Raw genomic sequence first — 19500 nt, 5'->3', positions numbered from 1 at the left:
CCACCTTAAATCTGATGAACTACAGAAGACCCCAAGAGAATCCGAGGTTACCCAAGGAAATCCAAGAGCCTCCGAAGACTGCCGAGTTGCCTCTTCCCGAGCTGATGCAGGGCTAGGCTGCCTCCAGCAGACCGCGTACGCAGACTGAGCACCCAGAGCTGTCTGTATTGCGGTACTGTTGGTCATTTTGTGTCTACCTGTCCTTTCAGCTCATTTGTTGGTGTGAGTAATCTGGTGGGTCTTAAAAGAGAATTGTTAATTCTCCCTCTACTCGCCCTCTCCATGCCAACCTGCTGTGGGGCGACCAGTCCAAGTCTCTTCAGGTACTCATCGACTCGGGAGGCCAATATGAGTCTCATGGACGTTACCCTGGCATCCAAGCTGGGCATCCCCAATCAACACCTCTCCATCCGCCTGGGTGTTAGAGAGCTAGACGGGCGCTCTATAAGCCGGGTCACCCACCAGACCACCCCTGTCAACCTACAAGTGTTGGGGAACCACAGTGAGACGATCCAATTCCTGCTGGTTGAGTCTCCGCAGGGTCCTGTGGTATTGGGAAGCTCTTGGCTACAGCAATACAATCTCTCCATTGACTGGGCTACTGGTGCCATCATGGGCTGCAGCCCGTCCTGCCACACTCATTGCCTGAAGTCAGCTCTCCCTGCCTTGGGATGTCTTCTTGGGGCTTGGAAATTTGCCCCGGTTCTCTTCACCATGTCTGACTGTCCCTTGTCTCCTGTTTCCAGGCCCACTCTTCTCCCTCGTATCATCGATGCCTGACCAGCTTACATGGTGAGATGCCTCCTCAAGGTTTGACCTCGGGGCAGGGGATTCCAGTACCTGGTTTCGCTTGTCTCCACCCCCCTCCAGGTGTCGCCCATTATCCCCTGTGCATTTATACCTGCTTTTTTACCTCTGCTGTCTGACCACTGCCTGTCTCTGAGCCTGCCTGCTGTCCTGTACCTTGGCCTCTGCTCTGGATTATTGACCCCCTGCCTGCCTTGACCTGTCGCTTGCCTGCTCCAGTGGTTACAATAAACATTGTTATTTCACACAGTCTGCACTTGGGTCTTACCTTGATTCCTGATACTAACTGTGGTGCGAAAACCGGGCATGAAACCATTTTAGGGGGATTTGTTGGGTTTTCAAGTCTATGGAGGGTAGAAATGGAGAAGGGTAGAAATGGAGAAGGGTATCATGGGGGGAAATTATGCAGGAAATATTACTATGTTGGGGGATTTATCGATAAATGGAGTTTCAAACACAGGAAGTTTATACACTAAATAAAATTAAAACCTTTGGAACGGGGGGTCTGAGCTGGCAACCCTGAGCTACCAGTTACAATCTGATGGCGTGTTTTAAAACAACTGGGAACTCGGAAATTGCAGACTTCAGTGCATTCAAGAGAACTGGGAACTCTGGGGGAGGAAATAGCGCCGACTTGGAAACTGGTCATCCAATCCGGAATTCCAACTTCGGAACTTGGGTCTTTTTCTAGAGCTCTGGCTTTCTGACCTGAAGATCACTGACGTCATGATTTGACCTCACAATTTTTCCGAGTTCCCAGTTGTCTTGACAGCACCATATGTTAGTTAAGTGAACTATCCCTTCACCTTGGTTTTTTTCTAACATCTTTGGTCTGACAGACCCTAAAGTGACAACCAGAATGGATTGTATGATGTCAACAAACATGGCACCACACGTAGCTGGACAATAGCTTAGCATAAGCTCATAATCAGTCCATCCTTCAAAGTATTTTACACACGTCTATTACAATCTATGCAAGAATCGGAATGCATGATTTGTCACCAGTATTTGAAGAAATTTGAATAAAACACTACATTATTCTCCATACATACATACGGTATGCAACAGTAGAAAGGACAACACGATATACAGAAAATAAGGGACTTACTTTGAGAGGAATGCACACGTTATTTGTAAGGGAAACAATGACAGCAATGCGGCCACCAGCGAGACAATGTGCCAGGGGGTGCTGACTAGATGCGCACTGTCTTCATACTTCATACTTAATTGGGGAAACGCTTGGGCTCTTGTCAAAGAGAGAAGTTTATACGCCTCAAACAAATTGTCCGCAACAGTGAATTGGGCTACACAGGTGAAGTAATGAGGCAGAACACACCTCAATTCAAACTGTTGTAAGAAAATCTAATCTGTTAGAAAATAATTTGAAATTGACAAGTTGAAACAGCCTATAGATAACTAGCAGGCAGCGTACCTTGGTCTGAGGGCAGTGTGGGTTAACTGTCTTGTTGCATAACAATCACATTTTGGAACAGTGAGTGCATTCTGACATCACGTGCATAAAAAAACTCACGCTGGGGCGACCATTAGAGATGCTTGGAACTCGCGCATGAAAAGGTTAAATGGGTTCATTGAGGCAGGGGCCTGCTAAACCATTCACATAACAGGCACAAGCTCCTTGGAGACACCAACGTCAATTAGGTTACAATTTCTTGCTATATCAAAGTAATCACACAGGATTAGTTCTGTATTACACATGGACCTTTAACATGATTGTCTTTCCAGCTATGACTTTTCACCACTATCATGAGGGGAAACGGGTGTGTACTGTAAATGTGCTGTTCACGACTTCCACCACACACACATACTGTAGGTTACAGCTCAGTTTTCCCTATAGCCAAAACTATTGGCTTCAACATAGTGGTAGCACTAAACCATGTACAGTACCAGTCAAAAGTTTGGACACACCTACTCATTTAATGGTTTTTCTTTATTTTTACTATTTTCTATACTATAGAATAATAGTGAAGACATCAACACTTTGAAATAACAAATATGGAATCATGTAGTAACCAGAAAAAGTGTTAAACAAATCAAAATATATTTTATATGTGAGATTCTTCAAAGTAGCCACCCTGTGCCTTGCAAAAGTATTCACCCCCTTTGTGTTTTTCATATTTTGTTGCATTAAAACATAGTTTTACTTGGATTTCATGTAATGGACATGTAATGGACATACATAAAATAGTCCAAATTGGTGAAGTGAAATTTTTTAAATTACTTCTTTCAAAAAAAAGTGGTGCGTGCATATGTATTCACCCCCTTTGCTATTAAGCTCCTAAATAAGATCTGGTGCAACCAATTACCTTCGGCAGTCACATAATTAGTTAAATAAAGTCCACCTGTGTGCAATCTAAATGTCACATGATCTGTCACATGATCTGTCACATGATCTCAGTATATATACACCTGTTCTGAAAGGCCCCAGAGTCTGCAACACCACCAAGCAAGTGGCACTATGTAGACCAAGGGGCTCTCCAAACAGGTCAGGCCAAGGTTGTGGAGAAGTACAGATCAGGGTTGGGGTATAAAAAAATATCAGAAACTTTGAACATCCCACGGAGCACCATTAAATCCATTATTAAAAAATGGAAAGAATATGGTACCACAACAAACCTGCCAAGAGAGGGGCCGCCCGCCAAATCTCACAGACCAGGCAAGGAGGGCATTAATCAGAGAGGCAACAAAGAGACCAAACATATCCCTGAAGAAGCTGCAAAGCTCCACAGTGGAGATTTGAATATTTATTTTATTTAAATTTTATTTTACCTTTATTTTACTAGGCGAGTCAGTTAAGAACAAATTCTTATTTTCAATGACTGCTTAGGAACAGTGGGTTAACTGCCTGTTCAGGGGCAGAACGACAGATTTGTACCTTGTCAGCTCGGGGATTCGAACTTGCGATCTTTTGGTTACTAGTCCATAGGACCACTTTAAGCCATACACTCCACAGAGGTGGGCTTTACGGAAAAGTGGCCAGAAAAAAATAAGCAAACATGTTTGGTGTTTGCCAAAAGGCATGTGGAAGACTCCCCAAACACATGGAAGAAGGTACTCTGGTCAGATGAGACTAAAACTGCGAAAACGCTATGTCTGGCGCCACCCCAACACCTCGTATCACCCCGAGAACAACATCCCTACAGTGAAGCATGGTGGTGGCAGCATCAAGCTGTGGGGATGTTTTTCCATCGTCAGGGACTGGGAAACTGGTCAGAATTTAAGGAATGATGGATGGAGCTAAATACAAGGAAATTCTTGAGGGAAACCTGTTTCAGTCTTCCAGAAATTTCAGACTGGGACAGAGCTTCACCTTTCAGCAGGACAATGACCTTAAGTGTAATGCTAAAGCAACATGCTGGTGGTTTAAGGGGAAACATTTAAATGTCTTGGAATGGCCTAGGCAAAGCCCAGACCTCAATCTTATTGAGAATCTGTGGAATCTGTGATTTCTGTACATAAGCGGAACCCATCCACCTTGAAGGAGTTAAAGCAGTTTTGCCTTGAAGAATGGGAAAAACTCCCAGTGGCTAGAAGTGCCAAGCTTATAGAGACATACCCCAAGAGACTTGCAGCTGCAAAAGGTGGCTCTACAAAGTATTGACTCTGGGCGGGTGAATAGTTATGTACACTCAAGTTTTCTGTTTGTTTTTGTCTTATTTCTTGTTTGTTTCACAATAAACAATATTTTACATCTTCAAAGTGGTAGGAATGTTGTGTAAATGAAATGATACAACCCCCCCCAAAAAAAATACATTTTAATTACAGGTTGTAAGGCAACAAAATAGGAAAAATGCTAAGGGGGTGAATACTTTTGCAAGCCATGGTACGTACACTTTCAGTCATGGAATAGTGAACCAAAACAACTTCTTGTGACTCTCAAACCCGGGTCCGGGAGCGTAATCATCGCCTGACACTAATTAGCATAACGCAACGGACATAAATCTTCCTAGAAAATCTTCCTATTCATGAAAATCACAAGTGAAATATATTGGAACACAGCTTAGCCTTTTGTTAATCACCCTGTCATCTCAGATTTTCAAAATATGCTTTACAGCCAACGCTAGACAAGCATTTGTGTAAGTGTATCATAGACTAGCATAGCATTATGCCTTGCTAGCAGCAGGCAACCTTGTCACGAAAATCAGAAAAGCAATCAAATTAAATCATTTACCTTTGATGAACTTCAGATGTTTTCACTCACGAGACTCCCAGGTAGATAGCCAAAGTTCATTTTTTCCCAAAATATTATTTTTGTAGGCGAAATAGCTCCGTTTGTTCTTCAAGTTTGGCTGAGAAATCGCCCGGAAATTGCGGTCACCACAACGCCGAAAAATATTCCAAATTAGCTCCATAATATCGATAGAAACATGGCAAACGTTGTTTATAATCAACCCTCAAGGTGTTTTTCTAATATCTATTCGATAATATATACGTCGGGACAATTCATTTTTCAGTAGGACCGATTGGAGTAATGGCTACCTCTGTATTTTACATGAGAATCTCTCTCGGAGCCACCATGACCATTTACGCAATGTGGCCGCCTACGGCTATTCTACAACAGAAATGCGTAAAACTATGTCACAATGCTGTAGACACCTTGGGGAATACGTAGAATGTATAAGCTCGTTGATGGCACATTCACAGCTGAATAGGGACTCATTGGAACGCAGCGCTTTCAAAACCTGGGGCACTTCCGGATTGGATTTTTCTCAGGCTTTCGCCTGCAACATCAGTTCTGTTATACTCAGACAATATCTTTACAGTTTTGGAAACGTTAGAGTGTTTTCTATCCAAAGCTGTCAATTATATGCATATTCTAGCATCTTGTCCTGACAAAATATCCCGTTTAAAACGGGAACGTTTTTTTTCCCAAAAATGAAAATACTGCCCCCCTAGTACCAACCGCAAAAGTACAATGTAAGTCTTCAAATAGTAAGATAGATACCATTGTTAACTAAATGTTTTATGAGTTTTATGATGATTTTGTTGGAAAACATGTTGACATTTCCAGGGGCTTAGCTAGCTTCCAGCTAGCTACATTAGTGAATAAGGGGAAAATGCTAACTATGTTTTACTCACTAAATGTGTTTTTTCGAGCTACGAGTCTGAAATGGGGAATTGAATTTCAATGCAGTGAATATTTGTTGAAAGTCAAACTGAAAAATGTCAATAGTAGGATTTTTCGGCGATCTCCTCAGCAAATGTGTTATGTGCTACATCGGATAATTGATATAAAATGTTTATATTTCCATTACAATTCTGTGTTGTGTCCCTGTTCTTTTACAATTATTCATAAATCCTTTATGAATGGGAAAATATTAATTCAATTACATTGACTGCATAGAATTCATATATAGATGTTTAATGTTGGTGTTATAGAGCAGTGGCAAACTGTACAATTGATTAATATTAAGTGCTTAGCTATAAATGCTTTATAAATGGGAACATAGATTTTACTTGACCTTGACTGCATATATACTGAACAAAAATATGAATGCAACATGCAAGAATTTCAAAGATTTTACTGAGTTACAGTTCATATAAGGAAATCAGTCAATTGAAATGAATGAATTATGATTGGGAATACAGATATGCATCTGGTCACAGATACCTTAAAAAAAGAAAGCCTGTCAGTATCTGGTGTGACCACCATTTGCCTCATGCAGTGTTACACATCTCCTTCACAAAGAGTTGATCAGGCTGTTGATTATGGCCTGTGGAATGTTGTCCCACTCTTCAATGGCTGTGCAAAGTTGCTGGATATGGCGGGAACTGACGGGAAGTTGTTGGCGGGAACTGAAACATGCTTTCAAACACGTTGATCCAGAGCATCCCAAACCTGCCAATGGGTCACATGTCTGGTGGGTATGCAGGCCATGGAAGAACTGGGACATTTTAAGCTTCCAGGAATCGTGTACAGATCCTTGTGCCGTGGGGTCATGCATTATCATGCTGAAACATGATGTGAAAGTGGTGGATGAATGGCACGACAATGGGCTTTAGGATCTTGTCACAGTATCTCTGTGCATTCAAATCACCATCGATAAAATGCAATTGTGTTCGTTGTCCGTAGCTCACGCCTGCCCATACCATAACCCCAACGCCACCATGGGGCACTCTATTCACATCATTGAAATCAGCAAACCGGTCACCGGAAACAGACGGCTCACAAGTCATCAACGAGCAGCTTCATTAAATAGTACCCACAAAACACCAGTCTCAATGTCAACAGTGAAGAGGTGACTCTGTGATGGTTACTGAACACAGGAGTGATGGTTGCTGATTATGAGCCTCTGTATACCTATGTAGATATTCCATTAAAAATCTACAGTTTCCAGCTACAATAGTCATTTAAAACATTAACGATGTCTACACTGTATTTCTGATAAATGTTATGTTATTTTAATGGACAAAAATGTGCTTTTCTTTCAAAAACAAGGACATTTTTAAGTGACCCCAAACTTTTGAATGGTAGTGTGTATATATAAATAAATCATATATACACTGAGTATAGGAAACATTAAGAACACCATCCTAATATTGAGTTGCCTAAATGTTTTGGTTTCATTTTGTTAAGACAGTCCAGGACGGTACTTCTACATAGCAGATTGTGGGAACAATCCTTTTTTAATTTTTCTAAGTAAAATACTACAGAAAGGTACCTAAAATACATTTTTGGCAATTTTTTTACAAGAAAATGTTATCTAGAATAAAAGTTTGACAACATATCAACAATTCCCTATGCATTAATCTGGAGAATGCGTCTGAGGATATAACAACACAAAATGTGGTGAATACAGATGCTTCTGAGGCATAAAAATGAGTTAGTGTGTGGAAAAGGGCAGTTAAAGACAAGTACACTACCAATCCCCAAACACCTATTTAGAACCAATCACCATCTCTTTGAAGTAAGTTACTACATATATTCCAGTTTGTAACATTTTATATGAAATGGCCTTTTAAAAGTAATTACAATTCATCACAATTTGATGACGGTAGTATGATATGACTTTTTGAAAAAACTCATTTTAATACACCGAAATACCCAAATCTCAAAATGTAATTTTAGCCTGTGGTACCTGGTCTTAAGATGAGATCCAATAGAATGTTCAGGCATTGTTTTTTGAGAAACTCATTTTCAATGAGCATGTGAACGTTCCAACTTGTCTCAACAATCCTTTATCAAAAATCTGCCTGTGAACATTCAATTGCTTAGACTCCCACACAACAAGACATATATAAAAATGAAAAACAGATAGCTACATTTTTAGAGAGGTTATCATATATCAATTTGATCAGGGGCTTGTGGGGAACAATTTAATACCATCAGATCTTTGCCACCCCAAAGTGGGCAAACTTCTAGTCTGACCCATGGACTACTTAGGAAACTTCTTCACTCAATGAGGATTAGCTTCAAATACTCCAGCACTGATAGATCATACAGATAGCGGTTTGGGATGACTGGTAAATCCTATTCCATTCAACTTTGTCCATCTTTATCTGTTTGTGCCTCCAAAATGAATGACAATTCTAGACTCGATTGATTAGTGAACTACTATATCTAGTAATTGAAATTGGTTTTCTCAACCTTTTCACTGGAAAACCAGTCTTTTGAATAGACATCACTTGGTTTTACTGAACGAGAATACACTGTAACCATCACCACTATTTTGTCTATGCCCCGACATTGCCCTCTATAGGCCTGATGTCAGGATACAGGGCATGACATTATGGCTTCAACCTATACACTTGTGGTGGTTAGCTTTAGGTGGTCAGAGAGTAAATATCTAATACTTATAGAAATGTTTGAATACCTTATAGGTCTTTAAGACCAGGCTGAAATGTCATTTTTGCATCAAACTATCAATTTTGAGATTTGTTGGTATTTTGATCCGTTCATATTAGTATTTTCCAAAAAGAAACATAAAAATGTCACATTTTTTATTTTAACCACTTTAAAAAGCTCTCTACATTGCATTGAATTACACATAATTTAAAATCCCATTTCATACAGAATGTTACAAACTGGACAATATTTACTAACTTACTTTGAAGAGACAGTGATTTGATCTAAATCGGTGTTTGGCATTTGGTAGTCTTATTTCAGTGTACTTGTCTTTAACTGCAATTTTCCGAAAGATAGACTCTTCACACACGGCAATTCATTTTTCTCAGCTTTAGAAGAATCTGCAATGACAGCATGCTAGCAGTTAACATAAGAGTCCCAGGTATTGTGGTGAAGCTAGTTAGCAATTGCGCTAACGTTTGTTAGCAACTTCCTTCAAACTGCACGCAGAGACATAACATTTTTATCCACAAGTTCATCCGACTCAGGGGAATTTCCAAAATCCTGAAATATCCCTTTAAGATATGTAGCTATGTGGGACACCGTAGGTCATGTGTGGCACAAAAGACTGTCAAGAGTCCACTAACTCCATTTACCATGTGTGTCCAAGCTCTCTACAAGGTGAGTGATACTGTGCTGCCTCGGAAAAGCAGGCATCTGTGTCTGCACTTCCTGAGACCCTGGCTGTAGATGTGTGTGAACGTGTTTGTGATGCATGCAGTCACATTAGCCTGAATAACCTCAATGCATTCTGCATTAATCCTTCACCATGGTAGGCATCAAGTGGTTTCTCTGAGTTATTGGTAGCCTAGTTAATGGTTCTAATATAATAATTGGATGTTATTATTATTCTACTATACAGTTATTATTGTAACTGTTATTATGACTCTCCATGTCTTGTCATTCGTCTCGCTCACCCTGGGCAATTAAATTATGTTTTTTATGATGATGGTTGCGAGATTATGGCCACATAGTCATCTGTCTAAAGTAAATCTGGCAGTATCATAAATGATGACAAAAGGGTTTCCTACTAATGGTTTGCTTTCTTTAAAAATATCCTTGTATTCCCAAGACACAATAGTGTACTTAAGACAAAATCATCATTGGCCCCCATTGAGAATGCCTGGGGCAGCACAGTCAGAATGGGAGTCAGTCGGGCTGAGAACGTCCATCACAATAGAGTGGCGCGACCGTGAAATCCATCAATAGGTTGTCTCCTGTCTTATACAGCCTAGTATCAGTATGACGTTGATCATGACTACGATCAATTGTGCTATCCGAAGAAAAAGGTCATTTACAGTGCATAAGCTACATAGTCTACGTCTTTTTAAAACGCACAATACAGAATCTAGATAGTCCAGTCTATTTTAATGTAAAGTACAGAATCAAGATAGTCCAGTCTATTAAAAGAATCAAGATAGCCCAGTTTATTTACATGTACAGTACATAATCTAGATAGACATTGACCATTTCAATCAACTGATAAAAACACAGCTTCTCCTTTCCTAAAGCAAATCCTGATGTCCTGAACAGCTCACACTAATGTCTAGAATCAGGAGGCATTGATAGGAACAATACTGAATCACTGATCTCTTATAACAAGTAGCCCTGGACACAAAAGCCACTGTCTAGTAGTCTAATGCCTTTTATGTAGACAGGGCTGAGGTTAACATTATTGGAAGCTTGAGGAAACTTGGGAAGACAGCCTGAAATGTTTTTATTATAGGCTACTCAATTGAGTAGGTTGTGTCATTTTCAGATCATTTGCTTCTCATATTTTTGTAAATGATGGTTCCCTGATAGTGCTGTTGCACATCATTTCCCCCTGATACAGCTCAACTCCCCCAGTTGGATGACACCTTTCATGACTGAAATGATTAATAAAAGAACATCTCTTAGTAGTTTCTGGTGCCCTTAAAGCCCATTATTCTCCAACTGTTGGGCAGCTCCCTTAGACAAAATTAAAGACAAAAAAAGTAGTTGCACGATGCCAACATAATGGTGCATTAAACTGTTTTAATCTATCAGAAAACTGCAGATTTATGGAGGTATGTGTGCCTAGGTAGGATCATTTCCTACCTCCAAAATCAAAACGTCAGAATGTAGAAGGGGTGACATGATCTTTGACATGTATTAAAGCAACAGATGTTAATGCAATCCAGACAGCATTTGAACACCTTGAACACTGTCATCAAAATGGGAACACTGCAATTACATGTACTCTTCATTTGGGGGATAAAGGCTAAACTTACATGCATATGTCATAGCAAAGCTACTTGCGGTGTCGACCATGTCCACCTGTGGTACCAGTCTGGGGATATCCTGGTGATGGGAGAGTGCAAAATGAAAAACCTCATTTTCATGGGAGCCCTTTGGGAACAATCCCCCTGTTAGCAAGACAAAGACAAATATTGAAGACAAGGTTGAAAATAGGTTCACATCAACTGTCCTCATACAACGAATATTTGAATGTATTACAAAATTTGACGTATGGAGACTGTCATGCAACTTTGGAAATACGCAGCAGTTTAGATATCAAACTAACAGGATGCAATAGTGATATAATAAGCATTCCGTGTTGATAATACTCACCTATATTGATATTACTTGGGAAACTTGACCCATAGCAAAACCCAACACAAAAACTGACAAAGACCAAGGTAAAGCTTCGCAGCATATTTCCTTTTGCATTGGCGACGAACAAAGAGACAAATTCCAAAAGGTCTGCTTCTGTTTCTCACAAGGCTCTGTCAGTTCACTGACTCACAATGCATCCATAGTTGTAATAGACCAACTGAATTTGCAGAACTGTATTGCAGCCTGGTCTCATAGCAGCTTCAGAACCGCTCTCTCCCTATGGTGGTAATCTCTTTCGCTGACTCTGCTGTGCACGCAGACCTAAGAAGAATAACCATGCCAATAAACGAACCGACTGAGAGCCCTACCTACATTCGATATAGTCTGCGGAGTTTCAATTATTATATCAGTATGAAATGGGAGGGAACGATGCTTTTATCATTCTAGCACAGTATTCATACACGGAAAATGACGCGTAAATGAATTGGTACAGCACTGGGAATGCCCAAATCCCTTGCCCAGACTGTACCACTTTTGTAGCTGTTAAAGTAGCGGAGTTGCCAAGACGTTTATGGCATAATGATTGTGCATGCAGCTCTTTACCTATCTATTTTTGGTAATAAAGTGTAACCTAAATTGATTAGTTAATAATTATATTTATGTACACACGTATGGTAAAACAAATATTGACACTTTATTAGGTTATTGCAGACTATAAAATGTATAGCCCAATCACCTGCTCTGTCACATAATAGCATATAGGACAAAGTGTTTAAATTCTGCTGCTGGAGCAGAAATAAGAAAACAAGACGTCGTATTGTCTTCACTGGCAACCGAGATCAACTCTGCGCGCACTATTCAAGGATATCGGAAAATAATGGGCACCGTAGAATGCTGCGTGATTGCCCTGATAATAACCTCATTACAGGCTTGTTTGAACCCACGATTGTTCTCTTGTCTGGAGGCTTATGACTTTGGATCGTGGGAGAGACACTGACAGAGAATACATTTTTCCCCCAGTGGGAATCGAACCCACAACCCTGGCATTGAAAGCACTATGCCCTACCAACTAAATCAAACCCATACCGCTGACGTTGCAAGTAGCATACTATACCAACTAAGCGACACGGGACAATACAGCGATACAAAGAGGTTCAACATTACTTAAAACTGCAGAGCAAAAGTAAAATCATAGGTAGTAAAACATCCCCTTGGCAGGACAACTCTCCAAACACGTCTGAAACAGGTTAAAAATGTATGTTCCTTTACTAGGTAAAAAAAAAGCATGTGCACCTGTGTCAGTCTGAACAACCAAGGAGAACACGGTAACAATTGACAAGACAATTATCCGCAGTGGTGTAAAGTACTTAAGTAAAACATATTTTAAAGTATTACTTGAGTAGTTTTCTGGGGTATCTGTACTTTACTATTTAGATTTGAGATTTATTTTTAAAGTTTTACTTCACTAGATTCCTAAAGAAAATAATGTACTCTTTACTCCATACATTTTCCTTGACATCCAAAAGTATTCCTTACATCTTGAATGCTTAGCAGGACAGGAAAATGATCAATTATACGCTGGTCAAGAGAACATCCCTGGTCACCCCTACTGCCTCTGATCTGGCAGACTCACTAAACACACATGCTTCGTTTGTAAGTGTTGGAAAAATATAAACAATAAAATGATGTCCTCCGGTTTGCATAATATAGGGAATTTTAGATGATTTAAACTTTTGCTTTTACTTTTGATAATTACATATATTTGAACAATTACATTTATTTTTTTGATAATGAAGTATATTTAAAAACCAAATACTTTTACTAAAGTAGTATTTTATTGGGTGACTCACTTTTACTCAAGTCATTTTCTATTCGGGTATCTTTACTTTTACTCAAGCATAACAATTGGGTACCTTTTTCCACCACTGATTAGCAATTGGGGTGTGCGTGGCCAATCAGCACAGGCTATATGGAATGTTTGAACGGAATGGTAAATACAAAGACAAAGACATTACTTGCTTCAACGGTTAAATAAAATAGTCTAGTCCAAGTGAAGTCTCTCCCTCATTCACACTGGATTTGTGAGAGGCCTCTGATTTAAAAAAAAAAGACTGAGTTGTTCATCTCTTACATATCTGTATCCACATCCCAGAGTTTACAATGTTTCCATGCTAGCAGTAAAGCAACATTTTAAAACAACATTTGTTGAGCATTTACTGCGCAATTCTATACATTGCAAACTCACAGCAAAGAGCACATGAACGATTCATGTTAACGTACTTCTCTATTTTTCACAAACTACAGTGGGAAGCCAGGAAATTAATAAATTATGAATGCATTGTGCATACACCGCATCCATAAAATGCAGAATGACAAAGCATTACAAACCTGAGAAATTAAACGCTGTTTAAATCAGTTCTGCTATGTGCTGTGGGCACAGTTTGCAGTAGGGGGCGGAAGTAAAGCCCATTCATTGTGCTTACATCCATGGCATGTTGTTTTGTGGTATTCATAACACATTATGCAAGATGCAGTGTCATCCAAACACATTTCCTCACCTTGGATTCTAGATGAAAATGTAGATATCGTAAATACAGCAATATAGTAGTGCAGAGTAAAGATGGCATTTTCACCGCCACAATGAATCACAGAATTTCACAAGCAGAGGGTCAGCCATTGTTAAATTCACAATGCGTACAAGAAGATGAATATTTCTGAAATATGAACATTTCGGTGTATTGGTTAGAACACAAACACTATGTGGTAAGAAGGAATATGGTTTGACTTGTGAATGTGTTTGGAGACAGTTGAGGGTGAGTGTGGATGTCACCTCAACAGGAATGTCACCATGGTACTGGACAATATAGAATGACTAATGAGATGAGTAAGAGGAGGAATGCAAGGTACCACTGTCACTTCATATGTATCAGAGATGGTTCACTGAACCACTCCTTCATGAAGAGTATAACCTTAACTCAGACCTGAAGACTTGTGTTAGCTCCAAGAGCCAATGTCTTGGCTTTAGCTCACTGGGCTATACTGTCATCTAGAGTTGTGCAGACGGTAAAGGGTTTGATGCCTGTCGTCAGCAACACACGCACAAGTGTGTCATGTTTTGTCATATATTGTCATGTCTTGTCCTTGTGCTTCCCCTTCTGTTCGTTTCCCCCTGCTGGTCTTATTAGGTTCTTTCCCTCTTTCTATCCCTCTCTCTCCCCCTCCCTCTCTCTCTCTCTCTCTCTCTCTCTCTCTCTCTCTCTCTCTCTCTCTATCGTTCCATTCCTGCTCCCAGCTGTTCCTCATTCTCCTAACTACCTCATTTACTCTTTCACACCTGTCCCCTATTTTGCCCTCTGATTAGAGTCCCTATTTCTCCCTCTGTTTTCCGCTTCTGTCCTTGTCGGATCCTTGTTCGATGTTTGCTGTGCTGTGTTCTTGTTCCGTCGTGTTTTTGCCTTCTTCAGATGCTGCGTGTGAGCAGGTGTCTATGTCAGCTACGGCCTGTGCCTTCCCGAAGCGACCTGCAGTCTGTGGTCGCGTCTCCAGTCGTTCCTCTCTACTGACGAGAGGATTTCAGTTTTCCTGTTTGTATTTTCCTGAGATAATTTCCAGGATTATCATTTTTGTTAAAGACTGGAATAAAGACTGTTTCTGTTAAGTCGCTTTTGGTTCCTCATTCACCAGCATAACAGAAGGATCCGACCAAGAATGGACCCAGCTACTACGGATTCTCTCTACTCTACTGTCGAGTTCCAGGGAGCGATGCTCGGCAGACACGAGCAGGAATTGTCTGCTGCTCGGCATGCCGTTGAGACCCTGGCCGCTCAGGTCTCCGACCTCTCAGGACAGTTTCAGAGTCTTCGTCTCGTGCCACCAGCTACTTCCTGGTCTTCCGAGTCTCCGGAACCTAGGGTTAATAACCCACCATGTTACTCTGGGCAGCCCACTGAGTGCCGCTCCTTTCTCACCCAGTGTGATATTGTGTTCTCTCTCCAGCCCAACACATACTCAAGAGAGAGAGCTCGGATCGCCTACGTCATATCACTCCTTACTGGTCGGGCTCGGGAGTGGGGCACAGCTATCTGGGAGGCAAGGGCTGAGTGTACTAACGATTATCTGAACTTTAAAGAGGAGATGATACGGGTTTTTGATCGTTCTGTTTTTGGGAAAGAAGCTTCCTGGTCCCTGTCTTCCCTATGTCAAGGTAATCGATCCATAACGGATTACTCTATAGAGTTTCACACTCTTGCTGCCTCCAGTAACTGGAACGAGCAGGCGTTGCTCGCTCGTTTTCTGGAGGGACTCCACGCTAAGGTTAAGGATGAGATTCTCTCCTGGGAGGTTCCATCCAGCGTGGATTCTTTGATTGAACTCACTATTCGCATTGAACGACGGGTAGATCTTCGTCACCGAGCTCATAGAAGAGAGCTCGCGTTAACTGTGTCCCCCCTCTCCCCGACACTACCATCTTTCCCCACTGACTCAGGTGTTGAGCCCATGCAGCTGGGGGGTATTCGCATCTCGGCTAAGGAGAGGGAACGGAGAATCACCAACCGCCTCTGTCTCTATTGCGGTTCCGCTGGTCATTTTGTCATTTCATGTCCAGTTAAAGGCCAGAGCTCATCAGTGAGCGGAGGGCGACTGATAAGCGCTACTACACTGTCCTCTCCGTCAAGTACCTGTACTACCTTGCCGGTCCATCTACGCTGGACCGGATCGGCAGCTTCCTGCAGTGCATTAATAGACTCTGGGGCGGAGGGCTGTTTTATGGACGAAGCCTGGGCTCGGGAACATGACATTCCTCTCAGACAGTTAGGGGAGCCCACGGTCATGTTCGCCTTGGATGGTAGTCCTCTCCCCAGTATATTATGTGAAACACTACCTTTAACCCTCACAGTATCTGGTAAACATAGTGAGACCATTTCTTTTTTGATTTTTTGTTCACCTTTTACACCTGTTGTTTTGGGTCATCCCTGGCTAGTGTGTCATAATCCTTCTTTTGATTGGTCTAGTAATTCTATCCTTTCCTGGAAAGTTTCTTGTCATGTGAAATGTTTAATGTCTGCTATTCCTCCTGTTTCTTCTGCTCCCTCTTCACATGAGGAACCTGGTGATTTGACAGGAGGGCCGGAGGAATATCATGATCTGCGCACGGTCTTCAGTCGGTCTAGAGCCACCTCCCTCCCTCCTCACCGGTCGTATGATTGTTGTACTGATCTCCTTAAGAAGCGTTTTGCATCCGCTCCTATCCTTGTTGCACCTGACGTCACTAAACAGTTCATTGTCGAGGTAGACGCGTCGGGGGTGGGCGTGGGAGCCATTCTGTCCCAGCGCTCCCATACTGACGATGGGGTCCACCCTTGCGCGTATTTTTCTCATTGCCTGTCGCCGTCGGAACATAACTATGATGTGGCTAACCGCGAACTGCTCGCCATCCGTTTAGCCTTAGGCGAATGGCGACAGTGGTTGGAGGGGGCGACCGTTCCTTTTGTCGTTTGGACTGACCAAAAGAACCTTGAGTACATCCGTTCTGCCAAACGACTCAATGCGCGTCAAGCTCGTTGGGCGTTGTTTTTCGCTCGTTTCGAGTTCGTGATTTCTTATCGCCCGGGTACTAAGAACACCAAGCCTCATGCTTTATCCCGTCTCTTCAGTTCTTCTGTAGCGTCTACCGATCCCGAGGGGATTCTCCCTGAGGGGCGTGTTGTCGGGTTGAATGTCTGGGGAATTGAGAGACAGGTCAAGCAAGCACTCACTCACACTCCGTCGCCGCGCGCTTGTCCTAGTAACCTTTTCGTTCCTGTCTCTACTCGTCTGGCTGTTCTTCAGTGGGCTCACTCTGCCAAGTTAGCTGGCCACCCCGGCGTTCGGGGTACGCTTGCTTCTATTCGCCAGCGGTTTTGGTGGCCTACTCAGGAGCGTGACACGCGCCGTTTCGTGGCTGCTTGTTCGGACTGCGCTCAGAATAAGTCCGGTAACTTTTTTTCTGCTTCTGCTCCTGGTCTTGCTGGGTCTCAGTCTGTCCCCAGCCACCGCATCTCTCCTGCCCTTGCTGTGTCTCAGTCTGTCCCCTGCCACCGCATCTCTCCTGTTTCTGCTCCTGCACTTGCTGTGTCTCAGTCTGTCCACAGCCACCGCCTCTCTCCTGTTCCTGGTCTTAGCCTTGCTGTGTCTCAGTCTGTCCCTAGTTGTTACTCTCCTGGCCTGTTTGGTCCTGATTGCTCTAACGCTTACAGTTCTCTACCCGTGTCTCATTTTTATAAGAGTAATAGCCCTAGATTCCCTCTTCATCGTCTCCCGTTACGGTCCTGAGGAGAGGAGTTGGGTTCTTTCTCGGGACGTGCTGGACCGTTTGTTGATCTATGATTTCCTCCGTTGCCGCCAGGGTTCCTCCTCGAGTGCGCCAGGAGGCGCTCGGTGAGTGGGGGGGGTACTGTCATGTTTTGTCATATATTGTCATGTCTTGTCCTTGTGCTTCCCCTTCTGTTCGTTTCCCCCTGCTGGTCTTATTAGGTTCTTTCCCTCTTTCTATCCCTCTCTCTCCCCCTCCCTCTCTCCCTCTCTCTCTCTCTCTCTCTCTCTCTCTATCGTTCCGTTCCTGCTCCCAGCTGTTCCTCATTCTCCTAACTACCTCATTTACTCTTTCACACCTGTCCCCTATTTTGCCCTCTGATTAGAGTCCCTATTTCTCCCTCTGTTTTCCGCTTCTGTCCTTGTTGGATCCTTGTTCAATGTTTGCTGTGCTGTGTTCTTGTCCCGTCGTGTTTTTGCCTTCTTCAGATGCTGCGTGTGAGCAGGTGTCTATGTCAGCTACGGCCTGTGCCTTCCCGAAGCGACCTGCAGTCTGTGGTCGCGTCTCCAGTCGTTCCTCTCTATTGACGAGAGGATTTCAGTTTTCCTGTTTGTATTTTCCTGAGATAATTTCCAGGATTATCGTTTTTGTTAAAGACTGGAATAAAGACTCTGTTTCTGTTAAGTCGCTTTTGGGTCCTCATTCACCAGCATAACAAAGTGATTATCACTTTATGTTCTTAGTTGAAAATATATATTTTTTAATCCCCAAATAATATAATGGATGTTTTACAATTGATGTGTTCAATGGACACTTGATTTGTTCAATTGAAACTACAATGACTGATGTCACAAACACTCCTACAAGGCTATAATGTTCAAGATCTGCATTATTCACTTGGATACGAACACTCTCTTTCATATCCAAGCAACAGATAGAATGCTGAGCTCTTACAGTGTGTTGTTCAAAGTAATTAAAAGAGATGTGTGCACGAGCACTACCGACTCGGGATATCATTAGATTACATAGGGAAAGAACAACTTTGCTTTGGAATGCCATTTTACTAAACAGTGTCTTGTTAGTTTACAATTATGGCTTTTGCTGTTTAAATATTAAATGTACACATAGCAGTAACACCAGGGTGGCATCAAAAGGCCTCTACGTTGTGGAATTCACCCAGCTCTCCCATGGTAATTTTGCCTCTGAAGCAAGTGCCAGGAATATGCCTTATGGGAGTTAGTTACTGTTGTTGTTGAGAGTCGGTTGAAACACAAAACAAATATATAATTGAGTATTCCTAAATAATACATTAATGCTCTAAGTTTAATAATTTAGTTTGGCCTGAGGGTATGTAATCCTTGTGTGACTGACTATATGTAAGGTGACTACAGAGTGTGTACTGCCCTGTTTGGGGAAAGAGACCCTAGTGACAGAAAAGGGGAAAAGGACAGCGTGTCTCACAGCCTTGTGTGGCACTCAACTTTTTGAACCATGTATTTAGCACTGACATGCCCCCTGCAGTATACTAAGCAAGTCAAATAAACAAAGTAATTGTCCATTTGGTAAATAACATAGGAAATAGGACCGGTATGTTTGTGAAAGAGATTTTAACATCAGCCCTCAAAACTGGCTATTAAAGTGCAAGGAGATAAGCCTCACCATTTCACCCACTCTGTTAAAGAGCATGGGACGGCGATGCATCATCTGTTAGTGTTTGTTGCTGAATGAACCATCTGGGATTTGAATTGTCTCTAGGTAAGTCCCACTGACCTCTTTGTCTGTGTCAGCAATAAATAACCAGATCCACAAAAGCACATATCTCTTTGGGATTTACATTACCACATGAATCACGGAGGGCTGCAATTTGTCAATTATATAGTGTGTGCATTGATCACACCGGTTGACCACTAAAAGTCTCAAAGACTGGTTGAATCTGAGACGTCGATCGCCAGGACAAAAC

At 42.0% G+C, this 19500-nt stretch overlaps 1 protein-coding gene across 2 annotated transcripts in view; it reads right to left on the bottom strand.

The window, feature by feature from the left end:
* The window catches only part of LOC124000488 (glutamate receptor 1-like), a 103568-nt gene extending 91894 nt beyond the window's left edge, over nt 1-11674 (bottom strand). The window contains exons 1-2 of one of the 2 annotated variants that reach the window (XM_046306871.1): nt 11264-11674; nt 10924-11058 (exon numbers count right to left, since the gene is read on the bottom strand). In XM_046306871.1, the coding sequence (XP_046162827.1) occupies nt 10924-11058; nt 11264-11348 (220 nt within the window). In that variant the 5' untranslated portion in view covers nt 11349-11674. The remainder of the gene's footprint in view (nt 1-10923; nt 11059-11263) is intronic. The other variant, XM_046306872.1, reaches the window with a different exon arrangement.
* Between the last annotated feature and the right edge of the window lie 7826 nt (nt 11675-19500).

The sequence above is a fragment of the Oncorhynchus gorbuscha genome, linkage group LG16 (genome assembly GCF_021184085.1).
Source record: "Oncorhynchus gorbuscha isolate QuinsamMale2020 ecotype Even-year linkage group LG16, OgorEven_v1.0, whole genome shotgun sequence".
NCBI lineage: Eukaryota > Metazoa > Chordata > Actinopteri > Salmoniformes > Salmonidae > Oncorhynchus > Oncorhynchus gorbuscha.
This window is presented reverse-complemented; position numbering and strand designations above follow the sequence as displayed.